This window comes from Salvelinus fontinalis, chromosome 1, assembly GCF_029448725.1.
Source record: "Salvelinus fontinalis isolate EN_2023a chromosome 1, ASM2944872v1, whole genome shotgun sequence".
In the NCBI taxonomy this organism is placed as follows: Eukaryota; Metazoa; Chordata; class Actinopteri; order Salmoniformes; family Salmonidae; genus Salvelinus; species Salvelinus fontinalis.
In genome coordinates, this window is record NC_074665.1 from 32,236,619 (window position 1) to 32,258,862 (window position 22,244).

General features: G+C 40.2%; 1 protein-coding gene across 1 annotated transcript in view; it reads left to right on the forward strand.

Moving 5' to 3' along the window:
* The first annotated feature begins 12,738 nt into the window (after nt 1–12,738).
* LOC129853154 (kinase non-catalytic C-lobe domain-containing protein 1-like) overlaps nt 12,739–22,244 on the forward strand; it is a 73,681-nt gene continuing 64,175 nt past the window's right edge. The window contains exons 1-2 of the mRNA XM_055918891.1: nt 12,739–13,470; nt 17,540–17,738. Coding sequence (XP_055774866.1) covers nt 13,366–13,470; nt 17,540–17,738 — 304 coding nt within the window. The 5' untranslated portion in view covers nt 12,739–13,365. The remainder of the gene's footprint in view (nt 13,471–17,539; nt 17,739–22,244) is intronic.

The window sequence follows — 22,244 nt, forward strand, 5'->3', positions numbered from 1 at the left end:
GACAGTGTCATAAAGGGTGTGTTCGTAAATTCACTCTGGCTAATTACTCTGATTTCTGAGCAATCTTGTCAGAGTGTGCCAGAGCGCAGAATAACTGATGCATTTACGAACCCGCAAGAGCGATTGAATATGGCCGTGTCAGTGAACATCAGCAAAAAACGTAATTAAATTGTGGCCTGCAACACAGTTACCATCACCAACACTCTAGATAACATGAAAACAGCCTAACCAGCTCTGCTAGGGCGAGTAAAATGGTCAGAGTGAGGTGTTCTCGCATGTGTGTCTGGAAGTAGCTAGAAAGCTAGCCAACTTTAGCCAGTTAGTTTGGGTGCTTGACAACCGTTGATGCTCTGAACGCTCCCAGAATGAAACACTCTGAATTTCCCAACGGACAATCTGACAAAGCTCTGAATTTACAACGACCAGGGCGCACACCAAGGACACTCTGGCACTACAGAGTGAATTTACGAACACACCCAAAGTGTATTTTCTACAAGCTTTTAGAAATATGTTTTTTTTTAAACCTGACTGTAAACAATTCATTAAAACAACAAAGGATTTAAGAAACAAACGTTCAAACAAAGGAAACTTCTTGGCAGGGAAACATTTTTGTTGAATAAATGTGGGTTTTGACACTTACAGTTGAAGTCGGAAGTTTACATACACCTTAGCCAAATACATTTAAACTCAGTTTTTCACAATTCCTGACATTTAGTCCAAGTCAAAGTTCCCTGTCTTAGGTCAGTTAGGATCACCACTTTATTTTAAGAATGTGAAATGGCAGAATAATAGTAGAGATAGTTGAGAGAATTATTTATTTCATTTCAGCTTTTATTTCTTTCATCGCATTCCTAGTGGATCAGAAGTTCACCTACACTCAATTAGTATTTGGTAGCATGGCCTTTAAATTGTTTAACTTGGGTCAAACGTTTCGGGTAGCCTTCCACAAGCTTCCCACAATAAGTCGGGTGAATTTTGGCCCATTCCTCCTGACAGAGCTGGTGTAACTGAGTCAGGTTTGTAAGGTATCCTTGCTCTCACACGCTTTTTCAGTTATGCCCACAAATCTTCTATAGGATTGAGGTCAGGGCTTTGTGATGGCCACTCCAATACCCCAATACAAATTTAGAAGTATGCTTGGGGTCATTGTCCATTTGGAAGACCCATTTGCGACCAAGCTTTAACTTTCTGACTGATGTCTTGAGATGTTGCTTCAATATGTCCACCTGCCTCATGATGCCATCTATTTTGCCATCTATTTTGTGAAGTACACCAGTCCCTCCTGCAGCGAAGCACCCCCACAACATGATGCTGCCACCCCCGTGCTTCACGGTTGGGATGGTGTTCTTCGGCTTGCAAGCTTCCCCCTTTTTCCTCCAAACACAACAATGGTCATTATGGCCAAACAGGTCTATTTTTGTTTAATCAGACCAGAGGACATTTCTCCAAAAAGTACAATCTTTGTCCCCATGTGCAGTTGCAAACCGTAGTCTGGCTTTTTTATGGTGGTTTTGGAGCAGTGGCTTCTTCCTTGCTGAGCAGCCTTTCAGGTTATGTCGATATAGGACTCGTTTTACTGTGGATATAGATACTTTGTACCTGTTTCCTAAAGCATCTTCACACGGTCCTTTGCTGTTGTTCTGGGATTGGTTTGCACGTTTCGCACCAAAATACGTTAATCTCTAGGAGACAGAATGCGTATCCTTCCTGAGCAGTATAAAGGCTGCGTGGCCCCATTGTCAGAGTCGTGTGTAGAGGTGGCAGGGAAGTCAGGCGCTGGAGAATCAACTTAGTGGAATGGAGTTGTTTAAAACTTCTTATGGCTGCAATCCCATTAACGGGATCGATATGAGAACAGCCAGTGAAAGTGCAGGGCGCCAAATTCAAACAACAAAAATCTCATAATGAAAATTCCTCAAACATACATGTATCTTATACCATTTTAAAGGTAATCTTGTTGTTAATCCCACCAAAGTGTCCGATTTCAAATAGCCTTTTCAGCGCAAGCACCACAAACAATTATGTTAGGTCACCACCAACTCACAGAAAAATTCAGCCATTTTTCCAGCCAAAGAGAGGAGTCACAAAAAGCACAAATAGAGATAAAATTAATCACTAACCTTTGATGATCTTCATCAGATGACACTTATAGGACTTCATGTTACACAATACATATATGTCTTGTTCGATAAAGTTCATATTTATATCCAAAAACCTCAGTTTACATTGGCGCCATGTTCAGAAATGCCTCCAAAATATCCGGAGAAATTGCAGAAAGCCACTTCAAATAACAGAAATACTCATTATAAACTTTGATGAAAGACACATGTTTTACATAGAATTAAAGATACACTTATTCTTAACCTGTCTAGGATGAGGGTGCCGCTAGCGGCACTCCCCCCCCACCCCCACTGAAAAGGCAGAGCCGCGAAATTAAAAAAAAATATTTTTTTTTAATATTTAACTTTCACACATTAAAGTCCAATACAGCTAATGAAAGACACAGATCTTGTGAATCCAGCCAACATGTCCGATTTTTAAAATGTTTTACAGGGAAGACACAATATGTAAAGATGTAAATCTATTACCTAAAAACACATTAGCATAATCCACCATCTTTTATTTGTCCACCAACACCAGTAGCTATCACCAATTCTGCTAAACTAAGATATTTATAGCCCCTAACCAAGAAAAAAACTCATCAGATGACAGTCTGATAACATATTTATGGTATGGGATAGGTTTTGTTAGAAAAATGTGCATATTTCAGGTAGATGGCATAGGTTACAATTGCACCCACCGTCACAAATGGACTAGAATAACTACATAGAGCAACGTGTTTACCTACTTACTAATCATCAAACATTTCGTAAAAATACACAGCATACACTAATCGAAAGACACAGATCCTGTGAATACAGACAATATTTCAGATTTTCTAAGTGTCTTACAGCGAAAACACAATAAATCGTTATATTAGCATAGCACATAGCACATAGCAGCCCAGCATTGATTCTAGCCAAAGAGAGCGATAACGTCAACATCGCCAAAATATATTATTTTTTTCACTAACCTTCTCAGAATTCTTCAGATGACACCCCTGTAACATCACATTACAACATGCATATACAGTTTGTTCGAAAATGTGCATATTTAGCCACCAAAATCATGGTTAGACAATGTGAAATGTAGCCCAGCTGGTGAGAAAATGTCCGTGCGCCATATTAGACAGTGATCTACTCTTATACATAAATACTCATAAACGTGACTAAAAAATATAGGGTGGACAGGGATTGATAGACAATTTAATTCTTAATACAATCGCGGAATTACATTTTTTTAATTATCCTTACTTTTCATACAGTTTGCGCCAAGCGAAGCTACGTCAAAAAACATGGCGTCCTAAGCCACTAACATTTTTCGACAGAAACACGATTTATCATAATAAAAATGTCCTACTTTGAGCTGTTCTTCCATCAGTATCTTGGGCAAAGGATCCTTTCTTGGGTCTAATCGTCTTTTGGTGGAAAGCTGTCCTCTTGCCATGTGGAAATGCCAACTGCGTTCAGCATGAACTGGAAGCGTGCCCAGCAATTCACAGCGTTTCAGAAATAAATGTCCCAAAATCGCACTAAACGGATATAAATTGCTATAAAACGCTTTAAATTAACTACCTTATGATGTTTTTAACTCCTATAACGAGTCTTAACATGACCGGAGAAAGGTTACTCCCAACACTAATGCTTGGAACAGGTGCGGGTCGGTGTCTTCCACGCGCATAACGCAGCTCCAAAAGACTTACTAGCTACAGGGTTTTTTAATTTATAGTGCCTGTGAACGCGCAATCGACCCCATTCAAATCGTCATCACGTAAAGGCATCCAGGGGAAGACGTAAGCAGTGTCCGTATACTCATAGCAATAACTGTGGCCTTTTAACTGACTCCAGATCAGGGGCCAACATTTCTGAAATCTGACTCCATGTCAGGGAAATTGCTGTAGAATGGGTTCTGTTCCACTTAGAGACAAAATTTCAACTCCTATAGAAACTATAGACTGTTTTCTATCCAATAATAATAATAATATGCATATTGTACGATCAAGAATTTTGTGGGAAGCCGTTTCAAAAATTACACGATTAGCATAAATAGTGACAACAGCGCCCCCAGCCTCAACAGGTTAATGCAACCACTGTGTCAGATTTCAAAAATCTTTACGGCAAAACACAATATTCAATAATCTGAAAACAGCGTTCAGCCATAAAAGCAAGCCATACAGTTACCCTCCAAATTGTGCAGTCAACAAAACTCATAAAAAGCATTATAAATCATCACTTACCTTTGCTGATCTTCGTCGGAATGCACTCCCAGGACTCCCACTTCCACAAGAAATGATCGTTTGGTTCGGTAAAGTCCATAATTTATGTCCAAATAGCTATTTTCGTTAGCGTGTTTGGTTAACAAATCCAACGTCAGGAAGCGCGTTCACTAAAAGCTGACGAAATGTCCAAAAGTTCCGTAACAGTCCGTAGAAACATGTCAAACGATGTATTGAATCAATCTTTAACATAAATCTTGAATAACGTTCCAACCGGAGAATTACATTGACTTCAGATGAGCGATGGAACAGAGCTCCCTCTCATGTGAATGCGCACGGTGAAAGCATGGTCAGGTCATGGCAGACCTGACTAATTCCCCTCTCCTTCGGCCCAACTTCACAGTAGAGGCATCAGACAAGGTTCTACAGACTGTTGACATCTAGTGGAAGCCGTGGGAAGTGCAAACTCATCCATATCTCGCTGTGATTTCAATAGGATCTTGGTTGAAAATCGTCCAGCCTCAGAATTTCCACTTCCTGTTTGGATTTTTTCTCAGGTTTTTGCCTGCCCCATGAGTTTTGTTATACTCACAGACATAATTCAAACAGTTTTAGAAACTTCAGAGTGTTTTCTATCCAATAATAATAATATGCAACTATGACTGAGGAGCAGGCCGTTTACTCTGGGAACCTCTGTGCACCTTTCATCCAAGCTACTCAATACTGCCCCTGCAGCCATAAGAAGTTAATGACTTAAAACAAAACATAACTCCAAAACTATAAAAACAAAGGGGGTACGAGGACCCCTCGCGCACCAATACGAACAATACGAAATCTGAACAACAAACAATCTCTGACAAAGACATGAGGGGAAACAGAGGGTTAAATACATAACAGGTAATGAATGGGATTGAAACCAGGTGTGTAGGAGGACAAGACAAAACCAATGGAAAATTAAAAATGGATCAATGATGGCTAGAAGACTGTTGACGTCGACCGCCGAGCACCGCCCGAACAAGGAGAGGCATCGACTTCGGCAGAAGTCGTGACACCCATGGTGTTTATACTTGCGTATTATTGTTTGTACAGATGAACGTGGTACCTTCAGGTGTTTGGAAATTGCTCCCAAGGATGAACCAGACTTGTGGAGGTCTATTGGCCTAGAAGGCTAGTATCCCGGAGTCGCCTCTTCACTGTTGACGTTGAGACTGGTGTTTTGTGGGTACTATTTAATGAAGCTGCCAGTTGAGGACTTGTGAGGCGTCTATTTCTCAAACTAGACACTCTAATGTACTTGTCCTCTTGCTCAGTTGTGCACCGGGGCCTCCCACTCCTCTTTCTATTCTGGTTCGAGCCAGTTTCCGCTGTTCTGTGAAGGGATTAGTACACAGCGTTGTACAAGATCTTCAGTTTCTTGGCAATTTCTCGCATGGAATAGCCTTCATTTCTCAGAACAAGAGTAGACTGACGAGTTTCAGAAGAAAGTTCTTTGTTTCTGGCAATTTTGAGCCTGTAATCGAACCCACAAATGCTGATGCTCCAGATACTCAATTAGTCTAAAGAAGGACAGTTTTATTGCGTCTTTAACCTTTCACGAGTACCTACCCCGGGTCCGGGAGCACCCCCCACCCCCCCCCACACTGAGTAGCATCGCTAGCATAGCGACACAATGAAATAGTAGCATCTAAATATCATTCAATCACAAGTCCAAGACACCTAATGAAAGATACAGATCTTGTGAATAAAGGCACCATTTCAGATTTTTTAAATGTTTTACAGGGAAGACAAAATATGTAAATCTATTAGCTAACCACGTTAGCAAAATACACCTTTTTTCTTTGTCCACCATTTTCTCTCAACACCAGTAGCTATCACCAATTCGGCTAAACTAAGATATTGATAGCCACTAACCAAGAAAAAACCTCATCAGATGACAGTCTGATAACATATTTATGGTATAGGATAGGTTTTGTTAGAAAAATGTGCATATTTCAGGTAGATATCATAGTTTACAATTGCACCCACGTCACAAATCGACTAGAATAAATACATAGAGCAACGTGTATTACCTAATTACTAATCATCAAACATTTCGTAAAAATACACAGCATACACTAATCGAAAGACACAGATCCTGTGAATACAGACAATATTTCAGATTTTCTAAGTGTCTTACAGCGAAAACACAATAAATCGTTATATTAGCATACCACATGTGCAAACATTACCAGAGCATTGATTCTAGCCAAAGAGAGCGATAACGTCAACATTGCCAAAATATATACATTTTTTCACTAACCTTCTCAGAATTCTTCCGATGACACTCCTGTAACATCATATTACACAATCCATATAGAGTTTGATCGAAAATGTGCATATTTAGCGGCACAAATCGTGCTTACACAATGGAAATACTGTCCAACTACTCAAGCAATCTGCCCGGCGCCATAATGATAATACAACTATTTTTATCGAAAACTATTCATAAACTTGACTAAAAAAATACAGGTTGGCCATGAAATGAAAGATGCATTAGTTATTAATGCAACCGCAGAGTTAGATTTTTAAAATTAACGTTACTAGACATACAGTGTGCGTTACAGCCAGACTAGTGCCGCAATAACGGCGTCACTATTCACCATTATTGAGTTTACATTTTTCCACATAAAAATGGAATAACATCATAAATAGCTCTTACTTTTCGACGAGTATCCATCGGAATCTTGGCCAAGTGGTACTTTGTCCAAAAGAATTGTTGCGTGGTTGTAAAACGTTGCATTCAACTTCTGATATAGCAGCTAACTATAGCTAACAATTGCTAACATTAGCTATTTTGTCCCAACGTGTCCAAATCCTCAATACGCAATACTGAGGAAATTCCGAAAAATAGCAATATACTCGCATAATCTGATATAACTCGGTTTAAAATAGCTTCGTTATGATGTTTCTAACACCTATATCAAATTAAATTACAGACTGATATATCTAAAGTTCATTACTGAGCGTTCGAAAATGGCAGCCCGAGGTCTCTCTCTGCGTAATGTTCAGCATCGAAAAGAACGCGTACCTCACTCCTTGGTCTTTTATAACCTCTGAGAGCTACCTAGGAAGCCCATTCCACTTCTCATTGGTTACTGACATCCAGGGGAAGGCGGGTGCAGTTCGTGCCGTTCCATAGGATATACACACGCCTTTAAACTGAACTGAGATCAGAGCTTCGCTCTCAGACCTTCGCAAAACCTGTCATGGATTTCGCTGTAGAAAGAGTTCTGTTCCACTCAGAGACATAATTCAAACGGCTATAGAAACTAGAGAGTGTTTTCTATCCAATAATAACAATAATATGCATATTGTACGAGCAAGAATTGAGTACTAGGCAGTTTAATCTGTAGAGACAATTATGCTAATTTGAAACAGCACCCCCTATAGTTGCAAGAAGTTAATCAGGACAACAGTTTTCAGCTGTGCTAACATAATTGCTAAAGGGTTTTCTAATGATTAATTAGCCTTTCAAAATGATAAACTTGGATTAGCTAACACAATGTGCCCTTGGAACACAGGAGTGATGGTTGCTGATAATGGGCCTCTACATGCCTATGTAGATATTTTTTAAGAAAATCAGCCGTTTCCAGCTACAATAGTCATTTACAACATTAACAATGTCTACACTGTATTTCTGATCAATTTGATGTCATTTTACTGAACAAAATGAGCTTTTCTTTCAAAAACAAGGACATTTCTACCCCAAACTTTTGAACGGTAGTGTATGTCACAACAGGTGTACATGTATGGGTCATGACAGTGTTATGACCATATTATGACAGGTTATGGCAAGTTATGTCAGCTGTTATGACATATTATGACATGGTTATGACCGTGGCATAATGTGTTATGACACTGGGTGTCAAGGAAAGTGTTACCAGTTCATTATTAAAATAATTGAGTTGGAGAGGGGAAATGTCATCATGAGTCATGCTGAAATGCATCTTCTAAACATAGCAGTGTACTATTCACATATCCTACAGGGTATGCATTTGCAGACAAGTGCAAGTCAATATACACTGTAAACCCCAATGCATGTTTTACTCAAATACTTCTAGTAAGTTGAACTCAAAGTTAATGAAAAGTCATTTTTTACTTCAATGTTAATGTGGTACTAACTCAAAACTAAATGAGAAGTCACATCAACTCTATTTTTATGATAACAAATTAACTCTTTTCCCAGCATGTTCTACTGCAGGGAAACATTTTTGAATTGTTTTTAATATCTGTGTTTTTGCATGTACATTGAGTGATTGATTCATTAATCTTATGCTACACAAAGATAAATAACGTATCTTTTTCTGAACGAATCCAATATTTTTGTTAGATTTTTTGCACCTGTTACTGAAATGGTTGTTCCAGTTTAAATGGCGTAGGAAGTCTCCTCACACTCTTCCTAACTCTGGCAGTAATTAAGAACGCAGGTTGTGGGTGGTTTTTGTTACACTGTTGGAACGGTCTGGATACCAATAGGAATTACACAACATTTTGCAAGCCATCATAATGTGACTTGCATGCAGGGTTGAAAACAGTAACAGGGAAATGAAGCTTTCTGAAGCGTTGAGGCTTTCCAGACAATTACGTCTAAAATAGGTTCATTACTCGAGGCGTTGATCAACTAGTGGCACCTCCTGGTCAAAAGAATTTAGAGCAACCAAATTATTATTGATGACACCGTAGCAGGTGAACATTGTTGCCTTCTTATCTTCTACCGAACCAATACCAAACCAGTAAGGTGGATGTTTGACGAAATGAAGCTTCGGACATCATTGATCACGTGATTCTGATAAAGTGATACAGGCATTGGCACACTGCTTTGAAGTAAACTGCTTAGCGATTTCGACACATGCCTCGGAGCTCCCGGTATCAAACGTAACATCACTAGTTTCTGTAGTGAACAAAAATATAAACGCATTATGCAACAATTTCAAAGATTTTACTGAGTTACAGTTCATATACGGAAATGTAGGCCCTAATCTATGGATTTCACACGACTGGGAATGTAGACATGCATCTGTTGGTCACAGATACCTTAAAAAAATGTAAGGGAGTGGATCAGAAAACCTGTCAGTATCTGGTGTAATACATGTGGTATACATGTGGTCTGTGGTTGTGAGGCCAGTTTTTCGTACTGCCAAATTCTCTAAAATGACGTTGGAGGCGTGTTATGGTTGAGAAATTAACATTAAATTCTCTGGCAGCAGCTCTGGTGAACATTCCTGCAGTCAGTATGCCAATTGCATGCTCCCTCAAAACTTGAGACATCTGTGGCATTGTGTTGTGTGACAAAACTGCACATTTTATAGTGGCCTTTTATTGTCCCCAGCACAAAGTGCACCTGTGTAATGATCCTGCTATTTAATCAGCAACTTGATATGCCACACCTGTCAGGTGGCTGGATTATATTGGCAAATGAGAAATGCTTACTAACAGTAATGAAAACAAATTTGTGCACACAATTTGAGAGAAATACGTTTTTTGTGCGTGTGGAACTTTTCTGGGATCTTTTATTTCAGCCCATGAAACACTGTCACGCCCTGACCTTAGAGAGCCTTTTTATGTCTCTATTTGGTTTGGTCAGGGTGTGATTTGGGGTATAGGCATTCTATGTTTTGTTTTTCTATGATTTTGTATTTCTATGTTTGGCCGGGTATGGTTCTCAATCAGGGACAGCTGTCTATCGTTGTCTCTGATTGGGAACCATACTTAAGTAGCCGTTTTATCTCCTTTTTTGGTGGGAAGTTAACTTTGTTTTGTGGCACATAGCCTTAATTAAGCTTCACGGTTGTTTTTTGTATTGTTTATTGTTTTTGATTGCGTCATCCTAATAAAAGGAATATGTACGCTCACCACACTGCGCTTTGGTCCTCTTCATTCGACGGTCGAGACAGACCAACACTTTACATGTTGCATTTTATATTTTTCTTAAGTGTGTATATATATACAGTACCAGTCAAAAGTTAGGACACACCTACTCATTCCAGGATTTTTCTTTAATTGTACTATTTTCTACATTATAGAATAATAGTGAAAACATCAAAACTATGAAATAACAAATATGGAATCATGTACTCATTCAGGGGTTTTTCTTTATTTTTTACTATTTTATACATTGTAAAATAATAGTGAAGACATCAAAACTATGAAATAACACATATTGGATCATGTAGTAACCAAAAAAGTGTTAAACAAATCAAAATGTATTTTACATTTTAGATTCTTCAAAGTAGCCACCCTTTGTCTTGATGACAGCTTTGCACACTCTTGGCATTCTCTAAACCAGCTTCATGAGGTAGTCACCTGGAATGCATTTCAGTTAACAGGTGTTCCTTGTTAATTTGTGGAATTTCTTTCCTTAATAATGTGTTTGAGCCAATCAGATATGTTATGTCAAGGTAGGGGTGGTATACAGAAGATATCCTATTTGGTAAAAGACCAAGTCCATATTATGGCAAGAACAGCTCAAATAACCAAAGAGAAACGACAGTCCATCATTACGTTAAGGCATGAAGGTCAGTCAATGCAGAACATTTCAAGAACTTTGAACGTTTATTCAAGTGCAGTCGCAAAAACCATCAAGCACTATGATGAAACTAGCTCTCATGAGGACCGCCACAGGAAAGGAAGACCCAGAGTTACCTCTGCTGCAGAGGATAAATTCATTAGCATTAACTGCACCTCAGATTGCAGCCCAAATAAGTTGTTCACAAAGTTCAAGTGACAGACACATCTTAACATCAACTGTTCAGAGGAGACTGCCTGAATAAGGCCTTCATGGGCGAATTGCTGCAAAGAAACCGCTACTTAATAAGGATGCCAACATTAAGAAGAGACTTGCTTGGGCCAAGAAACACGAGCAATGGACATTAGACTGGTGGAAATCTGTGCTTTAGTCTGATGCGTCCAAATTTGAGATTTTTGGTTACAGCCGCCGTGTCTCTGTGAGACGCAGATGATGTGAACGGTTGAGGAAGAGGTGTGATGGTGTGAAGGTGCTTTGCTGGTGACACTGTTTGGTGATTTATTTAGAATTCAAGGCACACTTAACCAGCATGGCTACCACAGCATTCTTCAGCAATACACCATCCCATTCAGGTTGTGCTTAGTGGGACTATCATTTGTTTTTTAAAAGGACAATGACCCAACACACCTCCAGGCTGTGAAAGGGCTATTTGACCAAGAAGGAGAGTGATGGAGTGCTGCATCAGATGACCTGGCCTCCACAATCAGCCGACCTCAACCCAATTGAGAGGGTTTGGGATGAGTTGGACCGCAGAGTGAAGGAAAAGCAGCCAACAAGTGTTCAACATATGTGGGAACTCCTTCAAGACTTTTGGAAATGCATTCCAGGTGAAACTGGTTGAGAAAATGCCAAGAGTGTGCAAAGATGTCATCAAGGCAAAGGGTGGCTATTTTGATGAATCTCAAATATAAAATATATTTTGATTTGTTTCACACTTTTTTGGTTCTATATGTGTTATTTCATTGTTTTGATGTCTTCAATATTATTCTACAATGTAGAAAATAGTAAAGATAAATAAAAAACCCTGGAATGAGTAGGTGTGTCCAAACTTTTGACTGGTACTATATATATATATATATATATACATAGTGCACTGTTGGAGCTAGGAACACAAGCATTTCGCTACACCTGCAGTAACATCTGCTAAATATGTGTATGTGAACAATAAAATGTGATTTGAACATTTGATTTGGAACCAGGATTTTCTGAAAATTTGGGAATTTTGCAACCCTACTTACAGGCCTGATGTGGCATGTAAACCACGAGTTTCAGGCCACCATATTAGGTTAAAGCTAGGCCTCAAAATAAGGCCTGATGATGTATGTAAATAGATTAATTATAATGATAAAATATGCCTAGGGCTTCACTTGGTTAAAGCCACTACTGAAAATTCATGAATCCAACAACCATGTCTCTGTCACTAGCAAATACAGTCATAGGTGTGAACTCTTCAATTCACTGGAAAAAGCAAGCACAATTACAATGGAGCCGTGGTTTACTGGGGGCATTACTCAAAATGTTTACGCTTATTCAACTCAAATCTGGACCCCCGCAGTGACTCTATATGTTTGAGTAATGATACGTTATCACTTTAAGTAACTCTACTCAGATATATTATTAAGTGCAACTGTTTTTTTCAAAAGTTTTTAGTAATTACAGTACACCGAGGTTGACAGTGGTGCATGTATCCTAAGTGCATATTCCACTTAGGCCTATTATATTTATTTATATTGACTTGCCTATAATTTCGGCAATTAAATGTTAAATAATACTAGTGCAGCGTAAGTAACCAGTGCAAGCAGGTGTGATTTTGCACTTGGTAATACATGAGTAAAACCTTAACAACGCAGTTTGCAATTAATGTCACTCAGTGCAAAAAATGTAGGACAGAATTTGCAGCAAATGCTAGCTACACCGTTCTAAGTCACTCAATGGCACGCTATTCCAGAATTGCTTTGATGCAGATCGCGGCGCCGTACGTGAATGGAATCTTGTAAATAGGCTACCCTTCTTCAAAACAAATGATGGTACATAGTGTAGCTTCGTAGCATTTACTAGGAGGACTTGGGAACTGCAGTTCACTATCGCAATGTCGGTTATTTTTGTGGAGGTGTGGCAGTCGTTGCCATGACAGCATATAGTTGGCAAACTCCCTTGTTGCCATTGATTATTGGCAGTACACATTCAAACGCTGTCTTTCGCTTGTTTTGGAATGAAAAGAACTGCAGTGACACCGACCGTTTTGTTGAATGACGCATCATGTTGCTGGTGGTAATGGAAGGACGGGGAACATTCTAAAAAGTAGCCCGCACTCTTCGTGTTTGGACCACGTATTCAGGCATGTAATCTTTCCCGACTCAATACAGTGTTGCCAGGACACCAAGGGAGGGAGAGCTTTAGGCTACAGTAGGCTAAGGGCTATGAGTGTGAAACTGCACACACCCAATTCTACAAATATCCACAGTCTTGTTCAAAACTAAATACAATGGGGACATCTGGAACTGATGCAGTCGAATTCTCAGGGGAAGAGGAGGAAGAAGAGGAGGAATACTATGAATTTGAGCATCTACCTGCACTCCTTGAAGATGAGGTGAGAGTGAATCTTTATGTTTACATTATTATCATCATGAATATTATTGTTCTCTCATTGGCATATATTAACTAAGCTTGAATAATGTAGGCTACCAACAATATTGTGGACTGAGGGTCCCCAAGGGACTGACTTTATTGTCTGTGAAATATATGCACCTGGGCTATGTTACTTGTGCGGTCCCAATAGATAGGCTAACCTATACGCTCTTCACCAAGTGATTTAATGATTGAAGAAGACATGTTGTTTTATAAGGTCTAATCAAATCAACAACATGCGCTCTGTCTCAGGACACTAAGATCAGATTCATGTCTGTGATCTTTCCTTATAACTCTCATGGTGATCAAAGACCATAATTATACTGTGGGACATAGGTAATGACCCCTGCTGTGTCCCCTCATGGCTTTAAGTTGATCATCTGGAGATTCATTACAACTTTAAAATGCTACCCTGTCCTGTTTTCATCTCGCACTTTGAGTTTTAAAGTACCTGCCCAGTGAAAATCTAACTTTTAAAAGTTAATATTCTGTTAACTCATATCCAAATAATGTGGTTGACTCGTCCTATACTCATATTTGTGGCCAAAGCATAAATTGGAGAAACCCCCCCACAAAAACCCTACCTTTACCTTGTATCTCAAACCAACCGTTTAAAAAAAATGCTTGCTATTTCCTAATAGAACATGATGTCATCTCCCTGAGGAGGATGAGCTGGCCAATCAGCGGTCTACTCGCACAAATATTTTTTATGACTGATATACAGTACCAACCAGTCAAAAGTTTGGACACATCTACGCATTCCAGGGTTTTTCTTTATTTTTACTATTTTCTAAATTGTAGAATAATAGTGAAGACATCAAAACTATGAAATAACGCACATAGAATCATGTAGTAACACAAAAAGTGTTAAACAAATCAAAATATATTTTAGATTCTTCAAAGTAGCCACCCTTTGCCTTGATCACAGCTTTGCACACTCTTGGCGTTTTCTCAACCAGCTTCATGAGGTAGTCACCTGGAATGCGTTTCAATTAACAGGTGTTACTTGTTAAAAGTTCATTTGTGGAATTTCTTTCCTTCTTAATGCGTTTGAGCCAATCAGTTGTGTTGTGACAAGGTATACAGAAGGTATACAGAAGATAGCCCTATTTGGTGAAATACCAAGTCCATATTATGGCAAGAACATCTCAAATAAGAAAAGAGAAATGACAGTCCATCATTACTTTAAGACATGAACGTCAGTCAATGCGGAAAATTTCAAAAACGTTGAAAGTTTATTCAAGTGCAGTCGCAAAAACCATCAAGCACTATGATGAAACTGGCTCTCATGAGGACCACCACAGGAAAGGAAGACCCAGAGTTACCTCTGCTGCAGAGGATAAAGTTCATTAGAGTTACCAGCCTCAGAAACTGCAGCCCAAATAAGTTCTTCACAGAGTGCATGAATCAGGCCTTGATGGTCGAATTGCTGCAAAGAAACCACTACTAAAGGACACTAATAATAAGAAGAGACTTGCTTGGGCCAAGAAACACGAGCAATGGACATTAGACTGGTGGAATTATGTCCTTTAGTCTGAGGGGGTCCAAATTTAAGATTTTTGGTTCCAACCGCTGTGTCTCTGTGAGATGCAAAGTAGGTGAACAGATGATAACTGCATGTGTGGTTCCCTGGTTCCTGAAGTAATGAGGAGGAGGTGTGATAGTGTGGGGGTGCTTTGCTGGTGACACTGTCAGTGATTTATTTAGAATTAGAGTCACACTTAACCAGCATGTCTACCACAGCTTTTTGCAGCGATACGCCATCCCATCTGGTTTGCGCTTAGTGGAGCTATCATTTGTTTTTCAACAGGACAATGACCCAACACACCTCCAGGCTGTGTAAGGGTTATTTGACCAAGATGGAGAGTGATGGAGTGCTGCATCAGATGACCTGGCCTCCACAATCAGCCGACCTCAACCCAATTGAGATGGTTTGGGATGAGTTGGACTGCAGAGTAAAGGAAAAGCAGCCAACAAGTGTTCAGCATATGTGGGAGCTCCTTCAAGACTGCTGGAAAAGCATTCCAGGTGTAGCTGTTTGAGAAAATGCCAAGAATGTGTAAAGCTGTCGTCAAGGCAAATGGTGGCTACTTTGAGGAATCTAAAATGTAAAATATATTTTGATTTGTTTAACGCTTTTTTGGTTACTACATGATGCCATATGTGTTATTTCATGGTTTTGATGTCTTCACTATTATTCTACAATGTTGAAAATAGTAAAAATAAAGAAAAACCCTTGAATAGTAGGTGTGTCCAAGCTTTTGACTGGTACTGTATGTCCACACCATTCTATTGTATTTTTTTAATTTATTTAATTTTTTAACCTTTATTTAACTAGGCAATTCCGTTAAGAACAAATTCTTAATTCCAATGACGGCCTACTGGGGAATAGTGGGTTAACTGCCTTGTTCAGGGGCAGAACGACAGATTTTTACCTTGTCAGCTTGGGTATTCAATCTTGCAACCTTTCGGTTACAAGTCCAACCCTCTAACCACTGGCTACCTGCCGCCCCAGGGTTTGCATACCACATTCCAACACAGAAAAGCTACCTTTTAACATACTGAATCAGCATCTTTTGGAAGGAAAACTATTTCACTCATATTGTAAGTAATTATAGTTCCAATGTTAAACAATGTACAGTGTGCAGTGTGATTCTGTGCAGAACAGTTATTCACAGTTTTTTGCTCTGGAAGTTTTGAGCTGCAGGGGCTTTTGCAAGTGTGGCGACTCCGCAGAGAAACGGCAGAGTAATCTTGAATGGAAGGCGGTATGTGTGGGGTCAGCCTGCCAGATGCGTTCAGCTGTAGCCTACACACAAGGGGAACAAGTGTAAACTTAGTCACATTTGACCTTTGAGTACTATGGGATGAATTAAACCACTAACAACTCACCATGATTTCCCTCGATTACTTAGTCACCCACTTAGAAGCCCAACCAGAGAAAAAATCACTCACTACTTCACTCTTCTTTTCTTTCCCTCTTATGCTATCTCCTTCTCTAAACCTTGGAGGAGTTCCACCAGTGCGGATTTGGTCTCATTTAGAGCTCTTGGAGTGAGAGGGAAAGTTACGTAGACCTGCACATTTAACTCGAGGAGAGAGGGAGAGACTCAATGTTTCTCTGTGCTGTTCTCAAGGGAAACAGTCTATTTATGGCCTTTTGCTGCTGCTTAAAGTGACAGTTTTCTGCCCTATTATTGTGCCATATTCTACAGCATTGTAGGTGCGCTTTATTCACCTTCCGAAACAAATATTTTGTAACTGACAGGCAACCATCTTTTAGATCTCTCTCAGATCAATTGAAGAGGTACTTTAAAGAGGAATATTCTGTCTTCACCCCACTTCCATCTTTTTAAATGTTAGAAAAAAAGGCTTCCAAAAAAAGGCTTCTTCGGCTGTACCATAGGAGAACCCTTTTTGGTTCCATGTAGAACCATTTTGGGTTCCGTGTAAAACACTCTGTGGAAGGGGTTATACATGGAACCCAAAAGGGTTCTACCTGGGGACAGCTGAAGAACCCTTTTACGTTCTAGATAGCACTTTTTTTCTAAGTGTTTAAAATTACAACAACTGAATGCCCATGTTCCATGAGACTTCCATGAGACTTTTGAGAAAAGATATTGGTCTGTTCCACTGTTCAGTCACATGCATGTAATGGAAATGCAGAGTACTGGAAACATCATCACAATGGAGTCACTCTATCTCATTGCCATCAAAGACTGGCTTTTGTGCTCATGTGCAGAGCCAACAAAAGATCCTCTCTTCTTCACACAGAAGTCCAGCACTGAAAATGTCAAACATGCCATGAGTTATTTCGTATTCATTGATGTAATAAGGCTTCTTTATAAGACAAAATGTGCCCGCTTGGCTTTGCACAGTTTGCAGCATGACATACGAGGGTGTGGGTGTAAGTGTGTGTATTGCTGCATGACACATATCGTATTAATTGTGCCTGTGTGTGCATGTGTGTTACTCTTGTGTGTGTGTGCATATATCTGTGTGTGTGTGTGCGTGCATGCGTGTGCCTACAGGAGAACGTGTCCCTGGCAGATATCCTGTCGTTGCGGGACACCTGTCTGACGGAGCAGGAGGTGTGGGCGGTGTGTGTGGAGTGTGTCCTGGCCTTGCAGAGTATCGCCCCATCGCCCCTCTTCCACACCCTGTGCATCACACCCGACACCCTGGCGTTCAACGCCCATGGCAATGTGTGCTTTATGGAGCAACTCAGTGGTGAGTCAACACAGCCCTCTCTACCTCAGAGATGATCCAGTCTCCCTGTCCATTCAGGGTCATGTTCATTAGGGCACACAAAAACGTTTAAAAACTTTTTTTAACAAAACAAAAAATAGTTATCCTTTTTGCAAGTAGTCCAAGTACTCCCTCCCTGCTTCACTTTATTTTCTTCCATTTAGTGCATATTGAACACAACCTAGGTCTATCAGTTATTCGGTGGATTCTATGGTGTTTCGTTTCAGTTACAGTGCATCTGTTAGTCAGTGCTGTCTGCTATTGTAAAGGACTGAGGCAGCACTCTCTCCACTGATCAATCAGTCTGATCTGAAAAACCATGGCATCCTGAGGTCACAGGTCAATCTGTCCTCCCTATCGGAAGTCAAAGGGTCATGAAGATCAGGACCCATATTCAGGTCCCCCCTTCAATTTATTATGACTTCAAAGGTCAAACTGATCTTAGATCAGCACTCCCACTCTGAGATGCTTGATGAATAGGGTTTCAGATTCTCCCCATGAAAAGTTTGTTTACAAACCTCATCATATTCTCTTTTGGTCAGCAGTATACGTTTCAAACTAGAAAGTTCCACCTGTTCCCAAAATAATTAAAATGCAAAATGGCTGCTTTTGCAAAAGAGGGATGTCTCTTAAAATGTTGAGCTATTGTGTGATTCCATCTGTGCGATGTGATTTTGCAGTCGTCTGCAGCTCCTCATCTCATTTGGATGGAAAGGGTCGGTGAAACAGACACATCCTTCATGTTCAGGATACTATGCCTCTGACTCACCTTGTCCCTCAGACATACTGAGAAATCCTCTCTGCCAACAGGCTAGCTTCTTCTCCTCTCAGGGAACTGCAATCATCTGTCTTTTACCGAACAAGGTTGCGTCACCGCCTGTCACACTCACCCCTGTTGTCCCTTCCACACAAACATACACAGGCAGGTAGGCAGGCACGCCAACACACACACACACGTATGCATGGATCCACAGACGTATATGCACACCGGACGCTCACACACATACGCACGCAGACACAACAGTTCAGGGATAGCCTCCCATTTTCTCCCTGGCAACATCAGTAATTGATAAGCATTGATGAGATCAACAGTTTCTGTGTTGCCAAGGGGATTGTTTCCCTGGTAACCGATATTCTGGCGGTCAGCTGGCTATCAGTGCCTTTGACTCACCCTGGATTCACATTAGAAGACACAATACGATGTGCTGTCACATGTTCTTTGTTGTGCACATATTGGAATACTATCCAGCACTGATACCCCAATGCTACTTTTCTCCCCTGCACTGATTAGGTTTAATCATGCTGTTTTTTGAATACTGATGTGTGTGGGCCATCATCACGTGTTCCCTTAGGAATTGAGCATTCAGAGTGACCTTACGTGACCAATTAATGCTCAGTATGGAGCAGTGTTATTACTCATGTGGCAGTATCCATTCAAATCAAATTTTATTTGTCACGTGCGCCGAATACAACAGGTGTAGTAGACCTTACCGTGAAATGCTTACTTACAAGCCCTTAACCAACAATGCAGTTAAAGACATAGAGTTAAGAAAATATTTGCTAAATAAACTAGTCAAATGTTTTATAAAAAAGTAACACAATAAGATGACATAACAATAACCAGGCTATATACAGGGGATACCGGTACAGAGTCAATGTGCGAGGGTACAGGTTAGTCAGGATAATTTCTACATGTAGGTAGGGTTAAAGTGACTATGCGTAGATAATAAATAGTGAATAGCAGCAGTGTAAAAACAAAGGGGGGGGGCAATTCAAATTGTCCGGGTGGCCATTTGATTAATTGTTAAGCAGTCTTCTGGCTTGAGGGTAGAAAGTGTTAAGGAGCCTTTTGGACCTAGACTTGGCACTCCGGTACCGCTTGCCGTGCGGTAGCAGAGAGAACAGTCTATGACTTTGGTGACTGGAGTCTTTGACAATTTTTTGGGCCTTCATCTGACACCACTTAGTATATAGGTCCTGGATGGCAGGAAGCTTGGCCCCAGTCGGTCGGATGATCTTTTCAGTCTCCTCATTCTCCTGAGGGGGAACATGTGTTGTTGTGCTCTCTTCACGATTGTCTTGGTGTGTTTAGACCATGATAGTTTGTTGGTGATGTAGACACCAAGGAACTTGAATCTCTCGACCTGCTCCACTACAGCCCCGTCGAAGTTAACTTCTTCTGGCTGCAAGCCCGAGGCCGGCCACAATATGACAACAGCCACTTCAAGTACAGGGCGCGAAATTCAAAATATAGTTTTTAGAAATATTTAACTTTCACACATTAACAAGTCCAATACAGCAAATGAAAGGTACACATCTTGTGAATCCAGCCAACATGTCCGATTTTTAAAATGTTTTACAGCGAAAACAGCACGTATATTTATGTTAGCTCACCACCAAATACAAAAATGGACAGACATTTTTCACAGCACAGGTAGCATGCACAAAGCCAACCTAACTAACCAAGAACCAACCAAACTAACCAACAAACAACTTCATCAGATGACAGTCTTATAACATGTTATTCAATAAATCTATGTTTTGTTCGAAAAATGTGCATATTTCAGGTATAAATCATAGTTTACATTGCAGCTACAATCAGAAATTGCACCGAAAGCAACCTAACCAAATAGAGAAATAAAAAGGCTCTCTAAGGTCAGGGCGTGATACTAAGGGCATAGCGGGATTTCTTATAAGCTTCTGGATTAGTGTCCCGCTCCTTGAAAGCGGAAGCGGAAGCTGTAGCCTTTAGCTCGGTGCAGATGTTGCCTGTAATCCATGGCTTCTGGTTGGGATATGTACTTACGGTCACTGTGGGGGCGATGTTGTCCATTCACTTATTGATGAAGCCGGTGACTGAGGTGGTATACTCCTTAATGCCATTGGATGAATCCCGGGAACATATTCCAGTCTGTGTTAGCAAAACAGTCCTGTAGCGTAGCATCCGCGTCATCTGACCAATTCCGTATTGAGTGAGTCACTGGTACTTTTCTGCTTTAGGTTTTGCTATTAAGCAGGAATCAGGAGGATAGAATTATGGTCAGATTTGGTAGAAAATGGCATTACACAATGTAATAATTTTTTTTATTAGCTCTCTCCAGTCCCATCTGAGAGAATATGAGAGCCTTAAAGTAGGTTGTTTTTTGCAATTATATTGTTAGCAGGGAGTACATTCCTTCACTCATTGAGTTCACTGTAGTCTCCTTCCTACAATATGTATGTGTTTGCCTCTCTTGTTATATTATAGACCGAGCTAACTTGTGATCTGGCCTTACCTTGTAGCTGTTGATGCACCTGGAATAGAGTAAAGTGCTATATTCAGATTGAGTGAATTTGTAATTGCCATTATTCAATAAAACATTTTGCATAACCAAATAATTAAGAGCACTTTATACAGGTATTTCCCTCTTTTCTTATGGATTGCTCGTTTTGCAGTAGTACAATCCACTCATATTTCCCTTCCTTCCTTCCTTCCTTCCTTCCTTCCTTCCTTCCTTCCTTCCTTCCTTCCTTCCTTCCTTCCTTCCTTCCTTCCTTCCTTCCTTCCTTCCTCACTCACCATTTCCCTTTCTCATCCTTTTCCCCTCTTTCTTTCTCTACACAATTCCATCCCGAACCTCTCCTCTCTTCTCTTCCCTCTGTCTTTGTCTCTACCCAGTAGTGTTCACTTCTCCTTGGCCGTTCGTTCTTACCCTCTGTAGTGTCTCTGGTTTGCCCTCCACCTGGGTTGGGAGCACCGCAGTCATAACTCCAGTGGTCAGAGATGGCACTCTGACGATTGGCCTATGTCCTCCATCACATCACATAGCCTAAAGTCTTGCCTGACCATGTACTGTATACACACATGATAGAAATCAAGCTATTATGAGAAGTACATTTATTTATTGTAATAATGTGGGGTAGTCATGTCATCCGATGTCTTGATTATTGATCACCTGTGAAAGGAAAGGAACATGTTTAGAGTTGGTGGTCGAAAATCTTTTGCTGTTCCGTCTCCAGTGAATATAGCCTAACTCTTTCTGTTCAAGTGTGCATCATTTATTCAGGAGTATGGGTAATGCAGAGGTTGCTAATTCCCGGGGGGGAGGTCATCTTTGAAGCCCTATGTTATATTTATGCATTAAGCCTGGTTTAGCACTTTGATTGAGTTCTCTGCTTATGATATGTATGATCTGAACATGTCTTTTGTATTTCATTCCTTATGAATGCTAGTTTTCATGATGTGAAATGATGTCTTGTTCTCATTGGTCAGAGGCATGATGGGTAGTCCTATTTAAACCCTGTCCTTTCATTGTTTGAGAGAGAGAGACGGGGTAAGGTCGGCATGTTGCCGTTGACAGGCGTCATTGAGCCCGGGTTTTCTTTGATATACTGATTCAGTTCAGTTTGGCTTTGATCAACCACCAGTTTGTCATTTTTGTTTGTAAATACAGTGGCAAGAAAAAGTATGTGAACCCTTTGGAATGACCTAGATTTCTGCATAAATCG